The following is a 17,863-nucleotide window of genomic DNA, read 5'->3' on the forward strand; positions in this document are numbered from 1 at the left end:
ATAGATAATAGCAGACTGTTTAGAGCAGCCTCACTCGTAAGCCTGAAAAACAGCTTTATATATTGCACAGACATTGAAACACACCTTTCTATGTGCACACCCGTGCACATACACACATACCTCATCTGGAACGGAGCAGGGTAAGCAGCAGCCAGCAGTGGTTCATGGTAAAGGGGATGAGGGGCATTCTCCAGCCAGGTTACAACCAGTGACGCTGGACCTAAAAAGGTACTTAATTCTGTCTATCCCAACTGGCAGGGCAGAGGCAGTGATCAGTGCTACCATCTCTTTTTATCCCTTTCTACAAATGGCAGCACCCAGATTTGGGATGATGACACAGGGGAAGCAGATGACTGCAGGATCTGGGGATGCTTTTGGAGATCTGCTAGAGATATGGAAGAAAGGAGGTGGAAAGGAACTGCTCCCCGGATCAACGTTTGGGACATATGGCATATATCAGAGGTGAGTGTCTCATTAGCATCCAGGGGTGGCAGAAGCATCATGCTCTGGTGCAGCGGCCTGGAAACCTGGGCTCCAAGGTGCTGGCAGGGAGTTACCAAAAAGGCCATTGCACTGGAAGAAGCTGCGGCTCTGGCCAAAAGCAAAGGCAGGCAGGGGACAGCGTGTGCATGCAGGGCTCTGCGAGAGCAGCTGACAGGTCAGCCGCCCTCCTCAGCCACTCAGGAAGATTGAAGAGAGAATAAAATCAGCCCAGTCGAGTTCAATTCCCATTGATAATGTCCATATGCAATTAGAGCCAATTAGGGGCAGGCAGAGAATGACAAGTGTTTGGCCAGGAGGTGGGGGAGGTGGGAAGGGAGGAAGTCAACACCACAATCCAATTTCCCAACAACCAAATGCAATTAAGGAGTATTACTTACCTGGCTGGCCCAGGAGGGCCAGCGCATAAATGGCACAAGCCGGGAGCTGGAGCATCTTTCTCCCCAGCATGCAGACCACTGGGAGCAAGCACTCCTCCTGCCCTCGTTTCAGGCTCCGGGAAGTGGCGTCCATATACTTCACCATGCTCACGCTGTTCCTAGTCATCCTGGTGGCAGCTCTTCAAGGCACAGCTCCCCAGGAGAACTACTTCCCTTACAAGGTGCCCCTCGACCCCCGGGGGCTCGTGGAGCTGGCATGGAACGTCAGCTACCCGGAGCAGGTGGTGCATTTCCAGGTCTTCATCAAGGAGCTGAAGTTCGGGCTGCTCTTCGGGATGTCGGACCGGGGCGACTTCGAAAACGCAGACCTGGCCGCGCTCTGGAGCGATGGGCACAGCTCCTACTTTGGGGTAAGCTGCATGTGATGCACTTGAGCTGCGGAGGGTGGCCACTTAGCCCAGGGGCTCCATCCCGTGCTAACATTTGCTCCCCAGTTTGACTGAAATGGACCTTGCCATACATCCCACCGGACTCTAAGCGGGATTAGGCTGAATGCTGTCTTCCCTTTGATTAGCTGGGAGTAGTTAACAGATGCTGGGAGGTTTATTCCAAAAGGGATCCAGGTACCACAATGATTCAGGTACCAAAGTGATGGGTGGGACTCTCAACAGACAGAGGAGAATTGAAAAGATGGGTTGCTGAGTTTGACCCCCGTGTTGATTGACTATTTTTGTTTGCCAAGTGTTCTAGCGGGCGGCATTGTCTGCAACACACACACACACGCCCCATCAGCAACTTTGTTCACTCATGTACTTCTGTGAGTCCCATTAAAAATTAACCACGATGCCCACTAACGACTTTGAGAAAGTGCAAAAGTTATCATCCGCAAGGTCTGCTCCTGCCAGCACCAATAAGCCAGATGCAAATCAGATTTAAAGCTATAGCAAAGATCAACAGGACACTGGAAAGTACCCATTGGCTGTCAATTGCCAGCAGCTCGGGATTAGAAGAAATTAAACATGTTCATGAATCCTGGATGGATAGAAGAGCTTCATGTTAGACCGATGGTTGGGTAACTCATTTCTGATTCTGTTGTTTGACTTTGGTATTGGAACTCTTCTGCGACATAATCCATGTTTTTTCATTTTTCTGTGCAATAGGTTCGTTTTGGCAGCAACGCTACAAACGCTCACAATGAACTATTCCCAGATCATTGGGTCAGACTCATTTTAATTTTATTTTCACCGCAGAAAGCAACTCTGATGCTTTCTCCTCTACAATGCTCTCAAGTGACTTTGATTTGCACCTTGCCGCTTGCTTGAAATTAACAATAAAAATACTCCTTCGCAAGGGTCAGCCATGTGATCTGCCCTGTAATGAAAGGATGGAAAAGAGAATGTGGAACATTATGATCTGTGCTGGTTTTCTTGCTAAATACCAGCTAATCATGATGTGTCATGACCCAAACATTACATTATTTCAAAGCACCGGGTTGCACAAAAAAATACATAGGAAAAAAAAAAGGAAAACCCCATAAAGGTACATTTCTAGTAGGGCTGGGCAAGATGTTCAGTGTTGAATTAATAAAAAGCAGTCAGCATCCTGGCTTTCCATTCCATTTTGGTGCTTTACACATTCTTTAAATACTGCCTGGAGAGTTATATAAATCTGCACAGTATTGTTTCTCTCCCCCCCCGCAGCCTTTCTTCTGGCTGTGTTTGTCAGCTGCTAAAAGATCCAAATTTGCTTAACCTTTGCCTATACTGCAAGATTAATTTGCACAACATATTCCTATGAAAACAAATGTCATGCTTGATTTTATTTTTCCTTTCAAAGGACAATATGTTCAAGGAATATAATTCTGTGCTTTGAACTGAAACAGTGCCAGGATGGTTCATTCTTTTTATTTCTCAGGAAAAAACCCCAAAAAACCCCAGTGCCTGCTTCTGTGAAGTGTGTACAGGGAGATTTCCTAGTCTCTGCCTTCGCCACCCAGGAGGCAAAAGACACCACCAGATAACAGAAGAGACTTATTCAGCGACCCAGTTCCTGCTCCAAACCTTTGCACCCAAGATTCATAGTGTGCCCTATTCTGTCACCTCTATTTAATGCTTAGTACTACCATGCTCCTCCTGTGTTTTTACTGAGTTCAGCGGGCCTCTTGGTGGATAAAGGTACTGCCCAGCCAGAGCACAAGTAGTAGAAGCTGGTCATATAGGATTACGGCTTGCACGTTTCTCCCCGTAGTCCGTGATGGAACGGCGTTGTCTGATCTTCAGCCAAAATCAGCCGGTCAAAGTCTTGGGGGAAAACCCCACAGAAGAATTAGCAAGGATGCATGCAACCTTTTCCTACAGCGAGAGGGGGTTTCCTGGGCTTCCTTTTAGTAAGCCAGGCAATGGTTTAAAGGGACACTGTCACTGTGAAAAGTTGGGCACGTCCATAAACTTCCCTACAGTTTTGAAAACACGGTACTGCCCTGATCCATAGAGAAATCGCTGCGCAAATAAAGGCTGGGCTGGATGGACTCTGCCAGTCACTTCGCTGCTCTGTCTCCACTGGTCCATATCTTGATTTTAATGCACCATTTCATTGTCTCAGTGCCTAGGAACCCAGTTGTGGAACAGACTCCTATTGTGCTAAGATCTGAACATAACGAATGAAAAGGTGGTTTTACTAGGGGGTAAGAGGCAGGATGACCATAAAACAGGCAGGCAAACCTGTGCTGGCTCAGTCTCGCTGCTTTGGATATGGTAATATCAGTGGAGACTCAGCAGCATAGGCATTAGCTCACGCTGGCAACGAGAAGACAAACTCTCTAGGGATCCAGTAGCCCATGCTAGGACCCCTGGCAGCTATGTCTTTGCAGCTGTTGTTAATCACGCCAGTTAGATTAAGCTAGCACAGGCATTCGGGTACAGTAACCCCTTATTTTTTTGCTGTGACTTTATTATAAAGGCAAATGATCACGTCTTAGCTGGTTACAAGGGTTCCTTCTTCTGCAGGATGCGTGGAGTGATCAGAAAGGGCACTTACACATGGACTCCCAACAGGACTACCAGCTCCTCAGCGTGCGCCGAACCCCAGAGGGCCTCTACCTGGTCTTCAAAAGAGCCTTCAGCACCTGCGATCCAAAGGACTACCTTATAGAGGTATCACATCACCTGGCTATTGGCAGAGGCCAAGTGTAATGTCTCCTTGTCAGCTGGATGGTCTATTTCTGGGCATTGTGCTCTAAAGGTGTCCAGTTAGATGGGGGACACTCAGCATTGAAGTTGCAGGCTGGATGAATAACAAAGTCCTGGCTCTATCAAGATGAAGGGCAGAAATCCCATTGACTTCAATGGGGCTGGGGTTCCCACCCATGTGTGATATTTAAATATCTGTGGTCCAGTGGTTAAAGCTCTGATTTGAAATTCAGAAGCCCTCAGGCTCTGGATCCAAAGCAAGTGCACCCAAGCTTCGGTCATGCTTACAACTAGTGGAAATCAGGAGTAATTCCACTGACAGCAGAGGTACCCTGGTGCAAATAGGGGTGTGATCCAATTCAGGCCCCTGTTTCTGGCCTGGATTTGCTTTGTGATTGGAGGCAAACTGCCCTAACACCTTTGTGAGCCATTTGTAAACTGGAGTGATGATTTACATAACACAACATCATGAGGTTTACTTGGTCATTGAAGAGATCCTTGGATGGAGGGGGCTAGGGATGTGCCAAGATGTACTGTGGGACTCCCCATGTATGTCCTAGCTGGTTGGAGAGTCATAGCCCATTGCTGTTCTTGTATCACTGGCCTAAACTTTCATGGAAGGTATCAATGGCATGAAGGGATGGATTTCAAATCTAGAGTCCAGCCACCACAAAACCTCCCCCTTCTCAATAGCCTTTCTACCATAAGGATGGCATTCAAAAAGCCAACATGCCTTTCAGCCCCTTTACCCGCTACGGCTTCCGGCAGTGGAGGAAATCAATAAAATATTCTTTGGAAAAAGCCCGAACTAACAAAATGACCCTTCCCCAAAAAGGGAAGAAGTACCAAAGACCCAATGACATCCAGTAAGGACTTCGCTATTGTTCTTGCTTTAGCTGGAAAGTTTTCAGATGATGATGAACAGAAGTACAAAACCCCAGAGTGGACAAGACAGGGCAAGACAGACAGATCTTCTCATCCATTAAGTAACTGAAGGCTGGTGGCTTAGTGGGTCGATGCCCAGCTTTTCCTGTGTGCCGTTCATTATGCCTTGCTTATACGCTAAATTTAATGCGAGAGCAGCATCATTCATTCCTTTTAAGGAACAAGGGAAGAGCTCTATAGATAACATGCCTGAGATAGGAATAACATTTTACTTCATCTATTTACAACCCCTTATACATCTTTAGGATATGTAGATTTTATCCGGCTCCCACCAAACACTTCTGTTATGTATGTGTTAGATTGATATAAATACACCTTCTGCATCACTCCACTTCACAACCTGAAGCCAAGTATTTTGAGTGTTACACAGAGATGTTGTTAAAAAGGTGGCAAGGAGGAGGATTTTAGCAGGAGGTGATGAGCCAAGATACAGTAACTTGAACTGGGTGAGGTGTTTGTCACAATTCTTCGTCAATGAAATCTCTCTCCTTTCAGGTTCACTAAACTTCCGCAAAATTTGGGGACAGTCTCTCCCAGTCTGGTTGTTTACCCAGGACAGGTCTCAAGGGACAGGGTTTTATACGGTGTGCATAGGTCTAGGACACAGGAATGGACTGTGATTTTGTTAAAGCTGAAAGGTTTTGTTGACTAAGAACTTTTTGAGCCAACTGGGGGTTTCATCTTTTGTATGCTGAGACATTTCCAGGCTCCAAAATACTCCCAACTTTTTTAGAAAGGAAATGGGTGTGCATGTAATCACAGGAAACAAACTGATGAATCATTTTGAGCACATTTTATTGTGCACCTTTGAAAACGGCTCACTTGATTTTTTTCCCCCTCCTAATGACTAGCTTGACCCAAAGTCCATTAAATTATTTCCAAAGACTTTGGTGTGCTTCCTATCAGCCCCTCTGCATGTGCATGATAGAAGATACACATCTGTCCAACAGACTGCTGGGTATAGTGCAAGCGTGCCTCAGAGTTAGCTTTAAATGAGCAAGCTCAGGTCCCGAATGTGGTCCAGCTACAGAAACATGCGGTTCAGACTGGGCTATTTTACCCTGCCAAAATGAGGGAGAGAGAGAAGGCATGGGTGGGGGGGAGACACACAACCCCTTATTTATGAAAAAGAAAAGTGTATTTCAGGCTTAACATGTACTGATTAGTGCAGTGCATGTAAAAAGGAGATCATGCAATCTGAAGGAAATGGAGTGAATGCCCTCGACTTAGGAAACCATCTCCGCTCATTGATTGATGTTGATCATGAGATCAGACCGATGGATTCCCCCTAAGGCTGTAATGTCATTCTTAGTGGAAACTCCCCTCCCCCCTCCGACAACATGGCCATGGCACACGTTGGAGCAAGCTTATGGGGAGCCCCCGAATTTGCCATGCTTAGAGAGGTAGCATCTCCCTATTGGGCTCCTCCCATTTCTAATGGCAATAAAAAGTCCAGTGGGTGACTCCAAGCTCGATAACATTTTCCATGAAGCTCCCTGATGGGAGGCATGAACGGGCACGAAGCTCCCTGCTGCCCTTTGTTTTTCATTTCCAGGACGGCACCGTGCACCTTATCTACGGGATCCTTGAGAAACCGGTCCCTTCTCTCCAAGCGATCAACGTCTCTGCCATCTACAAGGGGCTGCAGAGGGTACAGCTGTTGAAGCCTAACATCACTACCCCTGAACTGCCCAGAGACATGAAGACCATGGAGATAAGAGCCCCTGATGTAGTCATTCCCAGCCAGGAGACGACATACTGGTGCTACATGGTGCAGCTTCCAGATGACTTCCCAAGACGTCACATTGTCATGGTAAGAAGGAAGACAGCTTTTCCCAACAGAGATCAAGGAGACTTCCCTTTATGGCAAATTAAAGCTCTCCATCCCCTTGGCCTCTGGCAGAGCTGTCCTGCTGTTCCTTCATTCACCACCCAGTATCCTATACCAATTGTGTCCTCCATGCTCCTGGAAGTAGGGAGGATGGAGGATGCAGTCAGCGCTATGCCCCGTGCATAGAAACACACCCTTCCTTTGAGACAGAGGGTGACAATTAGCTCGAACGCAACGTCGTGCAATACCAGCAAGAAGGGAAACTTCCAGGAAATGATGATGCATGAAGGGACACAAAAAGGGTAAATAGGAGATGGAGGGAAGAAAGGAACAGACCTGAAAAGTTGTGGCCAGGTGGAAAATATTTCAAGAAAAAAGGGGGGGAAAAAAAAAGCCTTTATGAGCTGGCTTCTTTGTAAAAAACAGTCAAGGGAAAGAGCAATAACCATAGACACAAGCTGAGAAGCAAACTTTGGTGAATCACACAAATATGCTACAAATGAGGCTGTATCTGTTTCCTTGCATGCTGTGGCTCTTGGGGCTTTCCTCCCATATCCCAGCTCAATACTGCTTGAGTCACATCGACTTCCAAAGTACAAGAGAGAAACATGAGAACAAGCTAATGCCTGGGACAGTCAATTGAACAGGAGGGTAATTCCAGCATAACTGCCTAGTCATCAGTTGCTGAGAGATTTTAGCCCAGGAGGGGGGTAAAGTAACAACTCAGCAGATTACCTAGTAAAGGCAGAAGCACAAAGTGTGGTGGGGAGGGAGGGAGGAGAAGCAGCTGGACCTGCAGCAGGGCTCATCGGGTTAGGAAGAGACAACAGGGCAAAGGGAAACTCAGAGCAGGGATTTCTCTCGACCAGATGGCGTGACATGACTCATGCCTGCGTACGGAAAAAGTGCATTAACTCTGGTCCCTTTGCACTGGAGGGACCTTGCACTCCTACAGCTGGCACTCGTCGATATGCCAATTTTTCCAAGCCTGCTTTAAATCATTCTCTTTACACTGAGTTCCCCGCCCCCACCACTGCCCCTTGAATGTCGAGCAGCAATTGGTTAGAAATGACACTCAATAGCTTCAGGGAGAGGCTATCACAAGGTGCTCGATACCATTTTATGAAAAATCAATTGCTCCGCCAAAGACCTCTGAGCAGCAAAACTGGCAAATTCCCTAGTCGCCGTGTAATGGACCTATGGCTTCTAATTTAGCAGCATGTTGCTTTTGTCTGCTGCTTTACAATGAAGTCAGTGGAAATCTTTCTGTAGACTTCAGCCGGTTCGGGATCAAGCCCAAAGCTGGAGTTCTTAAACATGGTCAGAAGTGTCCAAGCAAGTCCCATATCTGTAGCAATCCACCAGCAAAGAGCTGGCAATACATATGGGGGATCTTCTTCCTGGAGCCTAGAGATGCTCCAGAACTAGCCACTTTCACTACCCTCCAGCATTACCTAATAGTTTTCGTCTTCTCCTTGGACTCATCTTTGTAGTACGAGCCAGTGATCACAGCAGGCAACGAAGCGCTGGTCCATCACATGGAAGTTTTCCAGTGTGCAGCTCAGTTTGACAGCTTCCCACATTACAACGGACCCTGCGACTCCAAGATGAAGCCAGAGCGACTGAACTACTGCCGACACGTGCTGGCAGCGTGGGCCATGGGAGCTCAGGTGTGCGGGTGCGACTCGTGGCTGGTGCACGTACGCTCATATTCCCTTCCGCTGTTTCTCTTTGGCCCATCGCCACTCTACTTAAAATCACAGGGTCACGGTCACCCAGTCCATGGATGGGATTTTGGGATCCAAACGCGCCTCGCTGTTTGGGGTCCCTGGAGTCTCTTCCACATGGTTGTGGTTTGGCTCTTCCTGGCTGAATATCTGATCCCCACTACACCCAGGGGCAGACCGGTATTGTTCCCCCAAAGTCAGCAGAGCTATGCCGATTCCCACAAACTTCTCCTTCCAGTGGAGAAGACTGCTTTCAAGGGTGTCAGAGACTTCTGGCCATTGAGCAGGCAACTTAGGGTGACCTCCTCTATCCCACCATGTTGTGGTGACCTCCTCGATCCCACTTGTGATGCAGAGAATTACTCGCCCCTGGGATCATTCCCTCCTTGGCATCTTCCCTGAATTCACAGCACGCAGACCTCACGCCTCTCCCTCCTGCTTACAGGCCTTCTACTACCCTGAAGAGGCAGGCCTTGCCTTCGGGGGGCCGGGCTCCTCCAAGTATTTACGCCTGGAGATCCACTACCACAACCCCCTGGTCTTCCAAGGTAAGTGAGCCTGCAGCAACGCGTGCCTTTCGGGCAGAAGCCACCTGCGCTCGTCTGGTCTCGCCCGCACGATCTGTGGAAATTTCTGACCAAAGCAATAAAAAAGTCCATAAAAACTCTTCCGCTCAATGCTCCCCAGGCACCAGTATGCTGAGGCAACAGAGCCAAAATAATCCCTGCCTCTCAGAGGTGGTGAGCAGGGAAGAAGGGTAAATCCTAGAACTGCCACCTAATTGCGGGACGTCAAGTGAATGAAAGAAAATCTGGCTTGGAGCACAGCTTAATGCACAGAGCCCGGAGATCTGACAGATGTGATGGGCTTTGACAGAAGGGCAATGCCTAGTGCCCCTGGGAGCCACCACCAACATTGCCACCTTTTGGGTTTCTGGTGTCAGCCGTGGCAGGAAACAGCAAAGGGAATGACAAAAACCTCCTCGCCTGAGCCAGATTGTGCCCTCGGGCACATATTCCCATGCAAGAGGCTTAGGATAGGCCTTAAAAGTGCCACCAGGTGAATTATTTCCCACCAGCAGCAGAGTGAGGCTTGGCATCTGAACCAGAGGGAAGAAATCCCATTGCTGCAGAGGGTGAGATAGTTGTATCGGTCAGGTATTCAGGTTGTAGCCATACTGGCCTGGAGGCAGAAGGAATCAGGACTCATGGTAGGGGTGATATCTTTTATTAGACCAACTAGATTTTTGCAAAAACAAAATTCTTTAATTGCAGGCTTTCAGGCATGAACATACCTGAGGAAGGGTGTTTGTGCCCGAAAGCTTGCAATTAAAGAATTTTTTTTTTGTGGCAAAAATATAGTTGGTCTTATAAAAGCTATCACCCCTACCATGAGTCCTGATCCCATAGTTGTATCTGTACACTTGCTCCTACTTCAGACTGCGGTCCAGGCTTCGAACCACCCTACCTTTGCCTCGGGGAAGCAGGCGAGGTGGGATCTTCGCTGTTTTAGAAAGGCGAGGCTGCCAGCAGGGGAAGAAGAAAGCAGACAGCACAGCAAAAATAGTGTCCTTCACTGATGAGACCTTCCAGGCAAATTCTGTCCAGTTTGAATGCGATCTGCGCAGGTCAGCTTCAGACCCTGTGTCATGGCTGAAGTCCAGAAAATCACTAGAAATCTCGTGGAAATGGTCGTGCTGGTGAGACTTCCAGCATTATCTGCAGGCTGGAGAGGTTTGGTTTGGACCTGGGCTCTCGATCCCAGCCTCCGGTTTGCGCTTTGCTCTGCCTGATGCAAGACCTTGCACGCTGCAAACATGATGCAGGCTGAGCAGTCCCGGATTGCACCTGGCAGCTGACAGTCAAGGCAGGGGGAGGTTTAAGGGGGTCTTTTGGATCTGGAAACCCTCAGGAGAGCTTCTGCTTTCACTGCATCTGGCTCAAGGTAAAGGTATCTGCTCCCTCAAACAAGCACAAACTTGTCAGGGGGTGTTAAAACCTGTGTGCAGTTCCTGGAAAGCCCTGCCCTTTATTTTACCATTAGCATCTCTCCACATCACACCCTCCGTGCTTTATGCCCATCATCTCTCTCTCTTTGCTTCTCACTCTGCTCCGCTCTGTACTCACGCTCTTTTTTTAATCCCACTGAAATGTCTCTATCCAGTGTATCCACACCTTTCTTCACAGTCTTCCCTAAACTGAACACAGAACCAACACGAGAATAGCTCTAAGGCAGCTACTTTTTAAGCAAATACAATACACTTGAGAAAAACGCAATGCATACATTAGATGTATCTGGGCTGGAACAAGACTGTTAAGTGTTAGAAGCTGTTTCGGACTGTCCTAAGTAAAATATCCCTGTTAGACTGCACTTGTTATGACAAATATCCTGTCTTGGAATAACCAGTAGTCGCACAAATGGCATGGGCAGTACAGTAATCTGGCCTCACAACCCCCCAAGGTAATCAGGGTTATTATTACCCGTATTTCACACAGTGGGGAACTGAGGCAGCGAGAGGTTGAATCATTTACCCAGTGTTACCTATCAGCAGTACCCAAGGTAGACTCAGACAGGAATGATTAGATGGAAAAGGGATCTTCAGAGACAACTGTGTGTTCCCATATGCCTCAGTGTTTACCTGGCCCTTGTATCTGATTGCTTCACTCTTCAGTAGATGGATTCTCACCAGACCCCTGGGAGAGGTGGTCAGTGCTCTTATGCCCATTATAAAGGTGTGGGACTGAGGCTCAGAGAAAGTCTAAGTGATGCTGGAAGTCTGTTATCCAAGTTGTAGCCATATTGGTCCAGAGGAAAAGGCAATCAAGACTCATAGTAGAGATGACATCGTTCATTGGACCAACAAGATTATTGCAAAAAAAAAATCCTTTAATTGCTTTAAATTACAGGAATTAAATTAAATTCCTTTAAAAGCAATTAAAATAATTTTTTTGCAAAAGCCTTGTTGGTCTAATAAAAGATATCATCTCTACCATGAGTCCTGATTGCAAGTCTGTTGCACAGCATGGACTTGAACCCGGTCCCTGAGAAGGTCTCAGGGTGGTGGCAGAAACCTATTCCCTTCCCCTATAATCAGAGTTTTTTCTCCCCACCCCTGCTGCCCCAGCCAAGTGAAATTCAGGGGCCCAGCTCAATACAGAGGTATTAGCCTGGTGGGCACAGGAAGAGATTTTTTTAATGCACAAATGATATTTCTTATTTGAGGCATTGGACAGAGAAAAGTCCCACTAAATTACCAAATCTTTCATTTACATAAAATCAAGTCACTTCACGACTATCCAAGTGTATTTTTAGAAGACCAGAGCATATGTACTACAGATCAATCACATCACACTCGGAGACTCGAAAAGCAACACGTCTATAAATATGGAGATGGCTTCTTTTATTGTTTAACTGCCTTTTCATTTTAACCAATAACGGCTCCCCATTTATTCTTATCTTTCTGATGAATCCAACCCAGAGACAAATACTTAAAAATAAGTAAGAGGCCTCCGTGGCTTAGCTAACAAAACCTTTCCCTTTAAAGCTAATTCCTGAAAAAGCAGCCATGGAGGGGGACACATTAGAACTACCGGTGGTTTTCTTTTTAGGTGTTCAGGTGCCAGGCTCCTCTGGAAGACTTGGTTTAAGGCCATTACCTGCAAGCAACAATCAATTCCTAAACTGTTTACGTGGCCTGCAATGGAGGGCGACAAAGACCCTCTCATCCCTAATGGAAACTGCCCCAGTATCTGCCCATCCTGGAAAGAGTTCCCATCTAGCCTCCTACTCTTTGCCCAAACCCTGCAGCTTCCCCATTGTCTTCCTACTGGGTCTTGTGACAGCCAGGATTGAAACTCAAGAACTGACCTCCAAACTCCGAGCGCCTTCTTTCCCTGCATGCTGCCTCCGTTTGCAGATCAGGAACCCGCCGGCGCATTATGCAGAGATGTTTTATACTGACTGGGAGAGATCCAGTTTGGCTTCTCCCTCCAGGAGATTCTCTGCTCGTCGCAGCCGAATGCCATCGGCACGTTCCTGTTTGGAGAGTGGAAGATGTTGCATCATAACGCAGCTAACGCATTTCACCGCATTTACATCTCTGCTTTCTCTTCCTGTGCTCCCAGCCCCTCACACATTCACACCCGCTCCCTGCCAGGAACAGCGTGCCCTTGGTTTTCCTGGCTGTTGCACAGTTGGAATCGGTGCCACGATGCATGCGTATCTGTCTGGGGAAGAAGCCAGGAGACTGGGGAGATGATGGGTTCAGAGAAGTGCTACATCCCAGACTGGAGCAATAAAAAAAGCAGAAGCCAAGGATGCTTTCAACCACAGGAGACCCAAGTCTCCGGGTAGAGTCTGTCTTGGGCAGAAAGAAGAACCACAGAGGTTACAGCCGTTCCTCCCTTAGAAAGGATTTGCATGTTGACTGCTCATTAGCTTTGGTCATTGAGTGGCAGTGTCTCCTTGTTCCTGAATAAGCAGCAGAAGTCCTTACTACAATGCACTGGGTGACAGCCCTTTGGAAACCGTATCAAGCTGCAGATCACGCTCTAGGTAATGGCAGGACCTGATCAAAGAGCTTTTTCAAACAAGAGAAACATTTGTGGTCCTGTGCTGAAGAAAGCAGGCTGGAAAACATGGGAAGAAATTCAACATTGGGTTTCTCCCCCCTCCAGAATCTGGTCCAAGTATACACAAGTACAGGGGCCCTCCTAAATCTGTCGTGCAACTATAGCTCCACCTGCTTTCGAGGCTCATGCGCCTCCGAAGACATTCCCACCCAACTCCCTGTTCTCCTGCCCTTATGTTACTGCTGGGCACTGTCACCAGGGCAGGATTAATGCATAGGTAAACTAGGCACATGACCAGGGCCTAATTAAAGAGGGCCCAGCTGCGCTTATTTGGCATATGACAATTATTAAGTGAAAAAAGTAATATAAATATACAGTATTAAGTAGGGGCCCACGAGTTTGTTTGCCTAGGGCCCACTAAAGGGTTTGTCCAGCTCTGACTGTCACCCCCTGGACTGGTGAGGCGACCAGAAATTTGGGCTTGTGCTTAGCTCTGGCCTATTGTGACATTTTCCAGGGTAGAGGGGAGTATAATAAAACTTTAACACAGAGGTCGTAGCGGACAGAGAATATACAGTCAACTGAGCTGCCTTTCCAATGTTCACTATGCCAAAGCTTAATATTTCACGGCTGATCTTTCCCCAAGAACAGCTTACTCCCATGGCGAGTTGCAGTGTGGCATCAAAACACGTCCTTTTATTTTGCCAGGTCGCCATGACTCGTCAGGGATCCGCCTTTATTACACAGCCACGCTGAGACGCTACGATGCCGGCATTATGGAGCTTGGCTTGGTCTACACGCCGGTGATGGCTATACCTCCTGGGGAAACCGAGTTCTTCCTGACAGGCTACTGTATGGATAAATGCACCCAAGTGGTCAGTATGCTGGGGGAAAGCAATGCCCCATCCAGGTTGTTCCATCACATCAGCCCAAGAGGGGATCTATGCAAAGAGAGGATCAGTGCCTGCGCTAACATCCATGCAACTTCTAGACATAAGAGATAGGCTACCCAGTAAGTAGCCAGGAGCGTGTCCCATCGTACACAACAGCTGGTGCAATTCAGGAAAGGAAGCCCATCAGCAATGAGAGCAAAGCAGCAGCTTTCCCAGTAATAGTGTCCCCGTGTCAAAGGCCTGGCAGCCAGGCAGGCGGAGACCAGGCAAAAGAGAATAATCACTAAACAGGGATTTCTCATTTGAATGAGCTTAAAATGCAAGGAGGAATGTGCTGTCTGTCTGACAGCTCCTGAATGAGTTTCCTAAATTTCCACCGTGTCATCAGGAAGTGTTAATCAATAGGCAGCGTTAATCAGGAAGTGTTAATCAATACTTTGGGAGGGCGTACGCTGGAACAGTAGTTTGTGCAGCTAGCAAAGGCGAGGGAATAAATAGCATCATGCCTAGCTGTCTTCTGCTGAACTAGAAAGTGCCTGTGGGTCAATCTTTGTCGGACAAGCAGACTATAAAGAAACAAAGTGCATGCAGAAGCAGCTCAGGGAGCATGAACACAAGCTCTACTGTGCGGGATTTGGTGCTGGTCGGGCAAATACCTGCCATGCTCTTCCCAGGACTGTGGCAGCAGGTGAGACCTCTTGCAGAGATTTATTTGCTCTTGGCTATGCCAGCACCTGCAAGCCTGAGCCTTCCCGTGGGACTGTTTCTCCAGGCTCTGCCTCCCGCTGGGATCCACATTTTCGCCTCCCAGCTCCACACTCACCTGACGGGAAGGAAGGTGGTGACCGTGTTGTCCCGGGAAGGGAGCGAACGGGAGATAGTGAACGCAGACAATCACTACAGCCCTCACTTCCAGGTACAGACCTTTCCCCACTGAGTGCAGCCTCAGCTTTAGCTAAAATAAAATGGGGGGAGGAGGGGAGTGTTTAATAGTCAGCCTCTGTTCTTGGGCATCTGGGTGAAAACCTGATTGGGGCCTATTCCAGCTACATCAGTGCAGAAGACAGTGTAGGAAAGTGGGTGTGTTGGTGTCTTCTAACTCTAAAATTGTTTTTTCCCTTTCAGGAGATCCGCATGTTAAAGAAGGTGGTTTCTGTCTTTCCGGTGAGCGTCTGTAGAAGTAACTGCAGTTTCTAAATGACGGAGATCGTAAGAAAACAGGGCGGGAAAGGACCTCACAAGGTCGTCTAGTCCAGCTTTCTGCTCAAGGCAGGACTGTCACTTAGCAGTCAAATGAAATTCTAGGGTCTGTGCTCTGCAGGAACTCAGCCTAGATGATCTTGTTGGCATTTCTGGCCTTAAAAGCTATGAATGCCTGACATTATTTCATCCTTTCCACTGTAATAAGCTGAGCACATAGTCTGCCTAAGAGTTTTCTCATGGGGTTCAATTCCTTAGTATCCAGCAACTTCCTAGGCAAATCGGCGTTGCATGGTAAGGCTAGATATCAACAAAGGGAGCAATGTTCCCCTGCATAGGGTGCTTAATAGGAGCTGTGCCAGGGTTAACAGAAGGTAGGAGCTGCTAAATCAGCACATCTCAGCTCCCTTGGCCACATCCCCATCCTTGCAATCGTTGTTCCACACAAATCTCCACCCCGGGCAGATATCCCGTCCTGCTTTTGGCATCCTCAGGCTGATTGGAAACAGTGGCTGAGCCTGGCCAATGTGTTATATTTTAAAGAGTGAAACATAGTTAATTGAATCACTTGATTATTAGAGTTACAGAAAATCAAAGCTGCAAGAAAATTCACAAGCTCCCTTCCGAAATGTCAACGTTTTCTGAAATGTTCTCATTGGCTCCATTAATAAATAGCAAGGCGATGACGCTGAGCCTTCGGGACTGTAACGCAGGGAACAGGCTGAGCCCTGAGAGGGCATCAGGCAAGTTGTGCTGGCAAAGGGCCACATTTTCAAGAGTATCAAGACACCTAAAGGTGAAGACAGATGCCTAATGGGAGTTTCAATAACCCAGGCACTCTTGAAAATCCCATACAGTGCCTACATGCATCTTCAGGCACTTTAGAAATTTAGCCCTAAGTTCCTTAGAAAGCAGGGAGGAAGCAAAAAGGGAATCTCGTGGGGAAGCGACTATACAAAATCCCTTTGCAGAAGGGAGGTTTGGCAAATCTTTGTGCTATTTACCTTGAAGCCAGTGTTGTGTGAAGGAAGCGGGGTGCCTGGTATCACTTAAACTGCTTAAAGGGCGCAAATATGGGAGAGGTATCCCTGGGCACCATCCCTGGTCTCGCCGCTGACCAGAAATAGAAAACTTTCAGATATAACCATCTAGCATCTTTTTGCTTGCACACACAGGGGGATGTGCTCATAACATCCTGCGCCTACAACACAGAGGACAGGGACCAAGCCACTGTGGTAAGCGTGTGTGTGTGTGTGTGGATGCACATGCACACAAATCAGAAAGAAATGGTTGGAAAACTGAGTGTGGAGCCCATTTACAGCCAAGGGTGAAGGGCTGGCATGGGTGCTGAAAGTTATTGTACCTATACCCTCTGCTAAATCAGAGGCTGAAGCCACATCATGGGAGGGCAGGGGCTGTGGTCTCTCACTCCTTGTGATCTGTCCACTCGAGCAATAAGTGCATGAAGTGTGTGCTTCATTCTACAAGCCACTTGACAATACGTGGGTATCACAGATAAGCAGTGTGTGTGACAGCTTGGGCTATTTCCTTACACAGATGCACAAAAAAGAGACTGTCACAGAGACGAGTTAGGGAGCCCAAGCTGCAGGATTGCAGGAAACCTCCATATTATCAGAGACCCCACAGTCAAAGGGGTGAAAGGCCAGTGTGACAGGGCCCTGCAGTTCGGCACTCTGCATATCCAGGGCCCTGCAGGCGTGTGCACACATGCCGAAAGGTGGTTCAGGGGCTCGTACGTCTGTTCAGCTCATGATGTTTGAAGGCAGTTTTATAGAGATGGCTCCCATGGGCTGATGATCACTGAGGAGTTCCCTGGCTGATCCTCCCAGGGATGCAGAAAAAGGCAGTGGATGCTGACGGTTGACTGGGAACCCAAATTTGTTTCTCTTCTTTTTGCAGGGTGGGTTTGGCATCATGGAAGAGATGTGCGTCAACTATGTGCACTATTACCCCCAGACGCAGCTAGAGCTGTGCAAAAGCGCCATTGATCCCGGCTACCTGCACAGATACTTTAATCTTGTGAACAGGTAGGGAGCTCCACATAGCTTGGGCTTGGCTGGAACATGTGGTACGTGAATGGTGATGGACATCCGATTGCTGGTACCCCTGAATGGGGACAGTCCCCACTGAAAACCTTTATTTGTTCTGCAGTGGCAGTGCTAGGTGCAGGAAAGCCAGGCAGTTTCCAGGAAGCTGCGGGGAATGAATCCTGCCTGGGTACAATTCACAAACAATAAGCAGGACTCCTTCCTTCTTGGGGATATGACCAAACCCATGTTTTTCGAAAGAAGGTAGAAAGAGGATGCCTGGCAAAGGATGCCTTTTTTGAGAAGACACAAAGCCTGGGATAATGCAGGAGCAGCTATTATTGGTAAAAACTGTGAAAAAATGGCTTGTTGACAGAAGTGAACTGCGCTTCCAAAAAACTCATCCTTTTCAGCTGAGCTGATGTGAATGCCCTTCAAAACTTTTCGGTGAGGCAGAAATAATAATAATGAAAAAAAATCAGATAAAACTAGACCCGTCATTGTAGCTTCATTTTTTTGAATACATGAGAAATGAAAGCAAAATGCACAGCTCATTTTTTAGTGGTGAGAGCTAGGCAT

The 17,863-nt window shown here is 47.6% G+C and overlaps 1 protein-coding gene across 1 annotated transcript in view; it reads left to right on the forward strand.

Moving 5' to 3' along the window:
- The first annotated feature begins 895 nt into the window (after positions 1 to 895).
- The window catches only part of DBH (dopamine beta-hydroxylase), a 27,427-nt gene continuing 10,459 nt past the window's right edge, over positions 896 to 17,863 (forward strand). Inside the window, exons 1-10 of the mRNA XM_019510767.1 lie at positions 896 to 1,291; positions 3,887 to 4,033; positions 6,570 to 6,827; positions 8,339 to 8,515; positions 9,018 to 9,120; positions 13,852 to 14,018; positions 14,809 to 14,952; positions 15,162 to 15,200; positions 16,412 to 16,471; positions 17,157 to 17,284. Of these exons, the coding sequence (XP_019366312.1) occupies positions 911 to 1,291; positions 3,887 to 4,033; positions 6,570 to 6,827; positions 8,339 to 8,515; positions 9,018 to 9,120; positions 13,852 to 14,018; positions 14,809 to 14,952; positions 15,162 to 15,200; positions 16,412 to 16,471; positions 17,157 to 17,284 (1,604 nt within the window). The 5' untranslated portion in view covers positions 896 to 910. The remainder of the gene's footprint in view (positions 1,292 to 3,886; positions 4,034 to 6,569; positions 6,828 to 8,338; positions 8,516 to 9,017; positions 9,121 to 13,851; positions 14,019 to 14,808; positions 14,953 to 15,161; positions 15,201 to 16,411; positions 16,472 to 17,156; positions 17,285 to 17,863) is intronic.

Source organism: Gavialis gangeticus, unplaced genomic scaffold (genome assembly GCF_001723915.1).
Source record: "Gavialis gangeticus isolate Ggan-Ray unplaced genomic scaffold, GavGan_comp1, whole genome shotgun sequence".
Lineage (NCBI taxonomy): Eukaryota > Metazoa > Chordata > Crocodylia > Gavialidae > Gavialis > Gavialis gangeticus.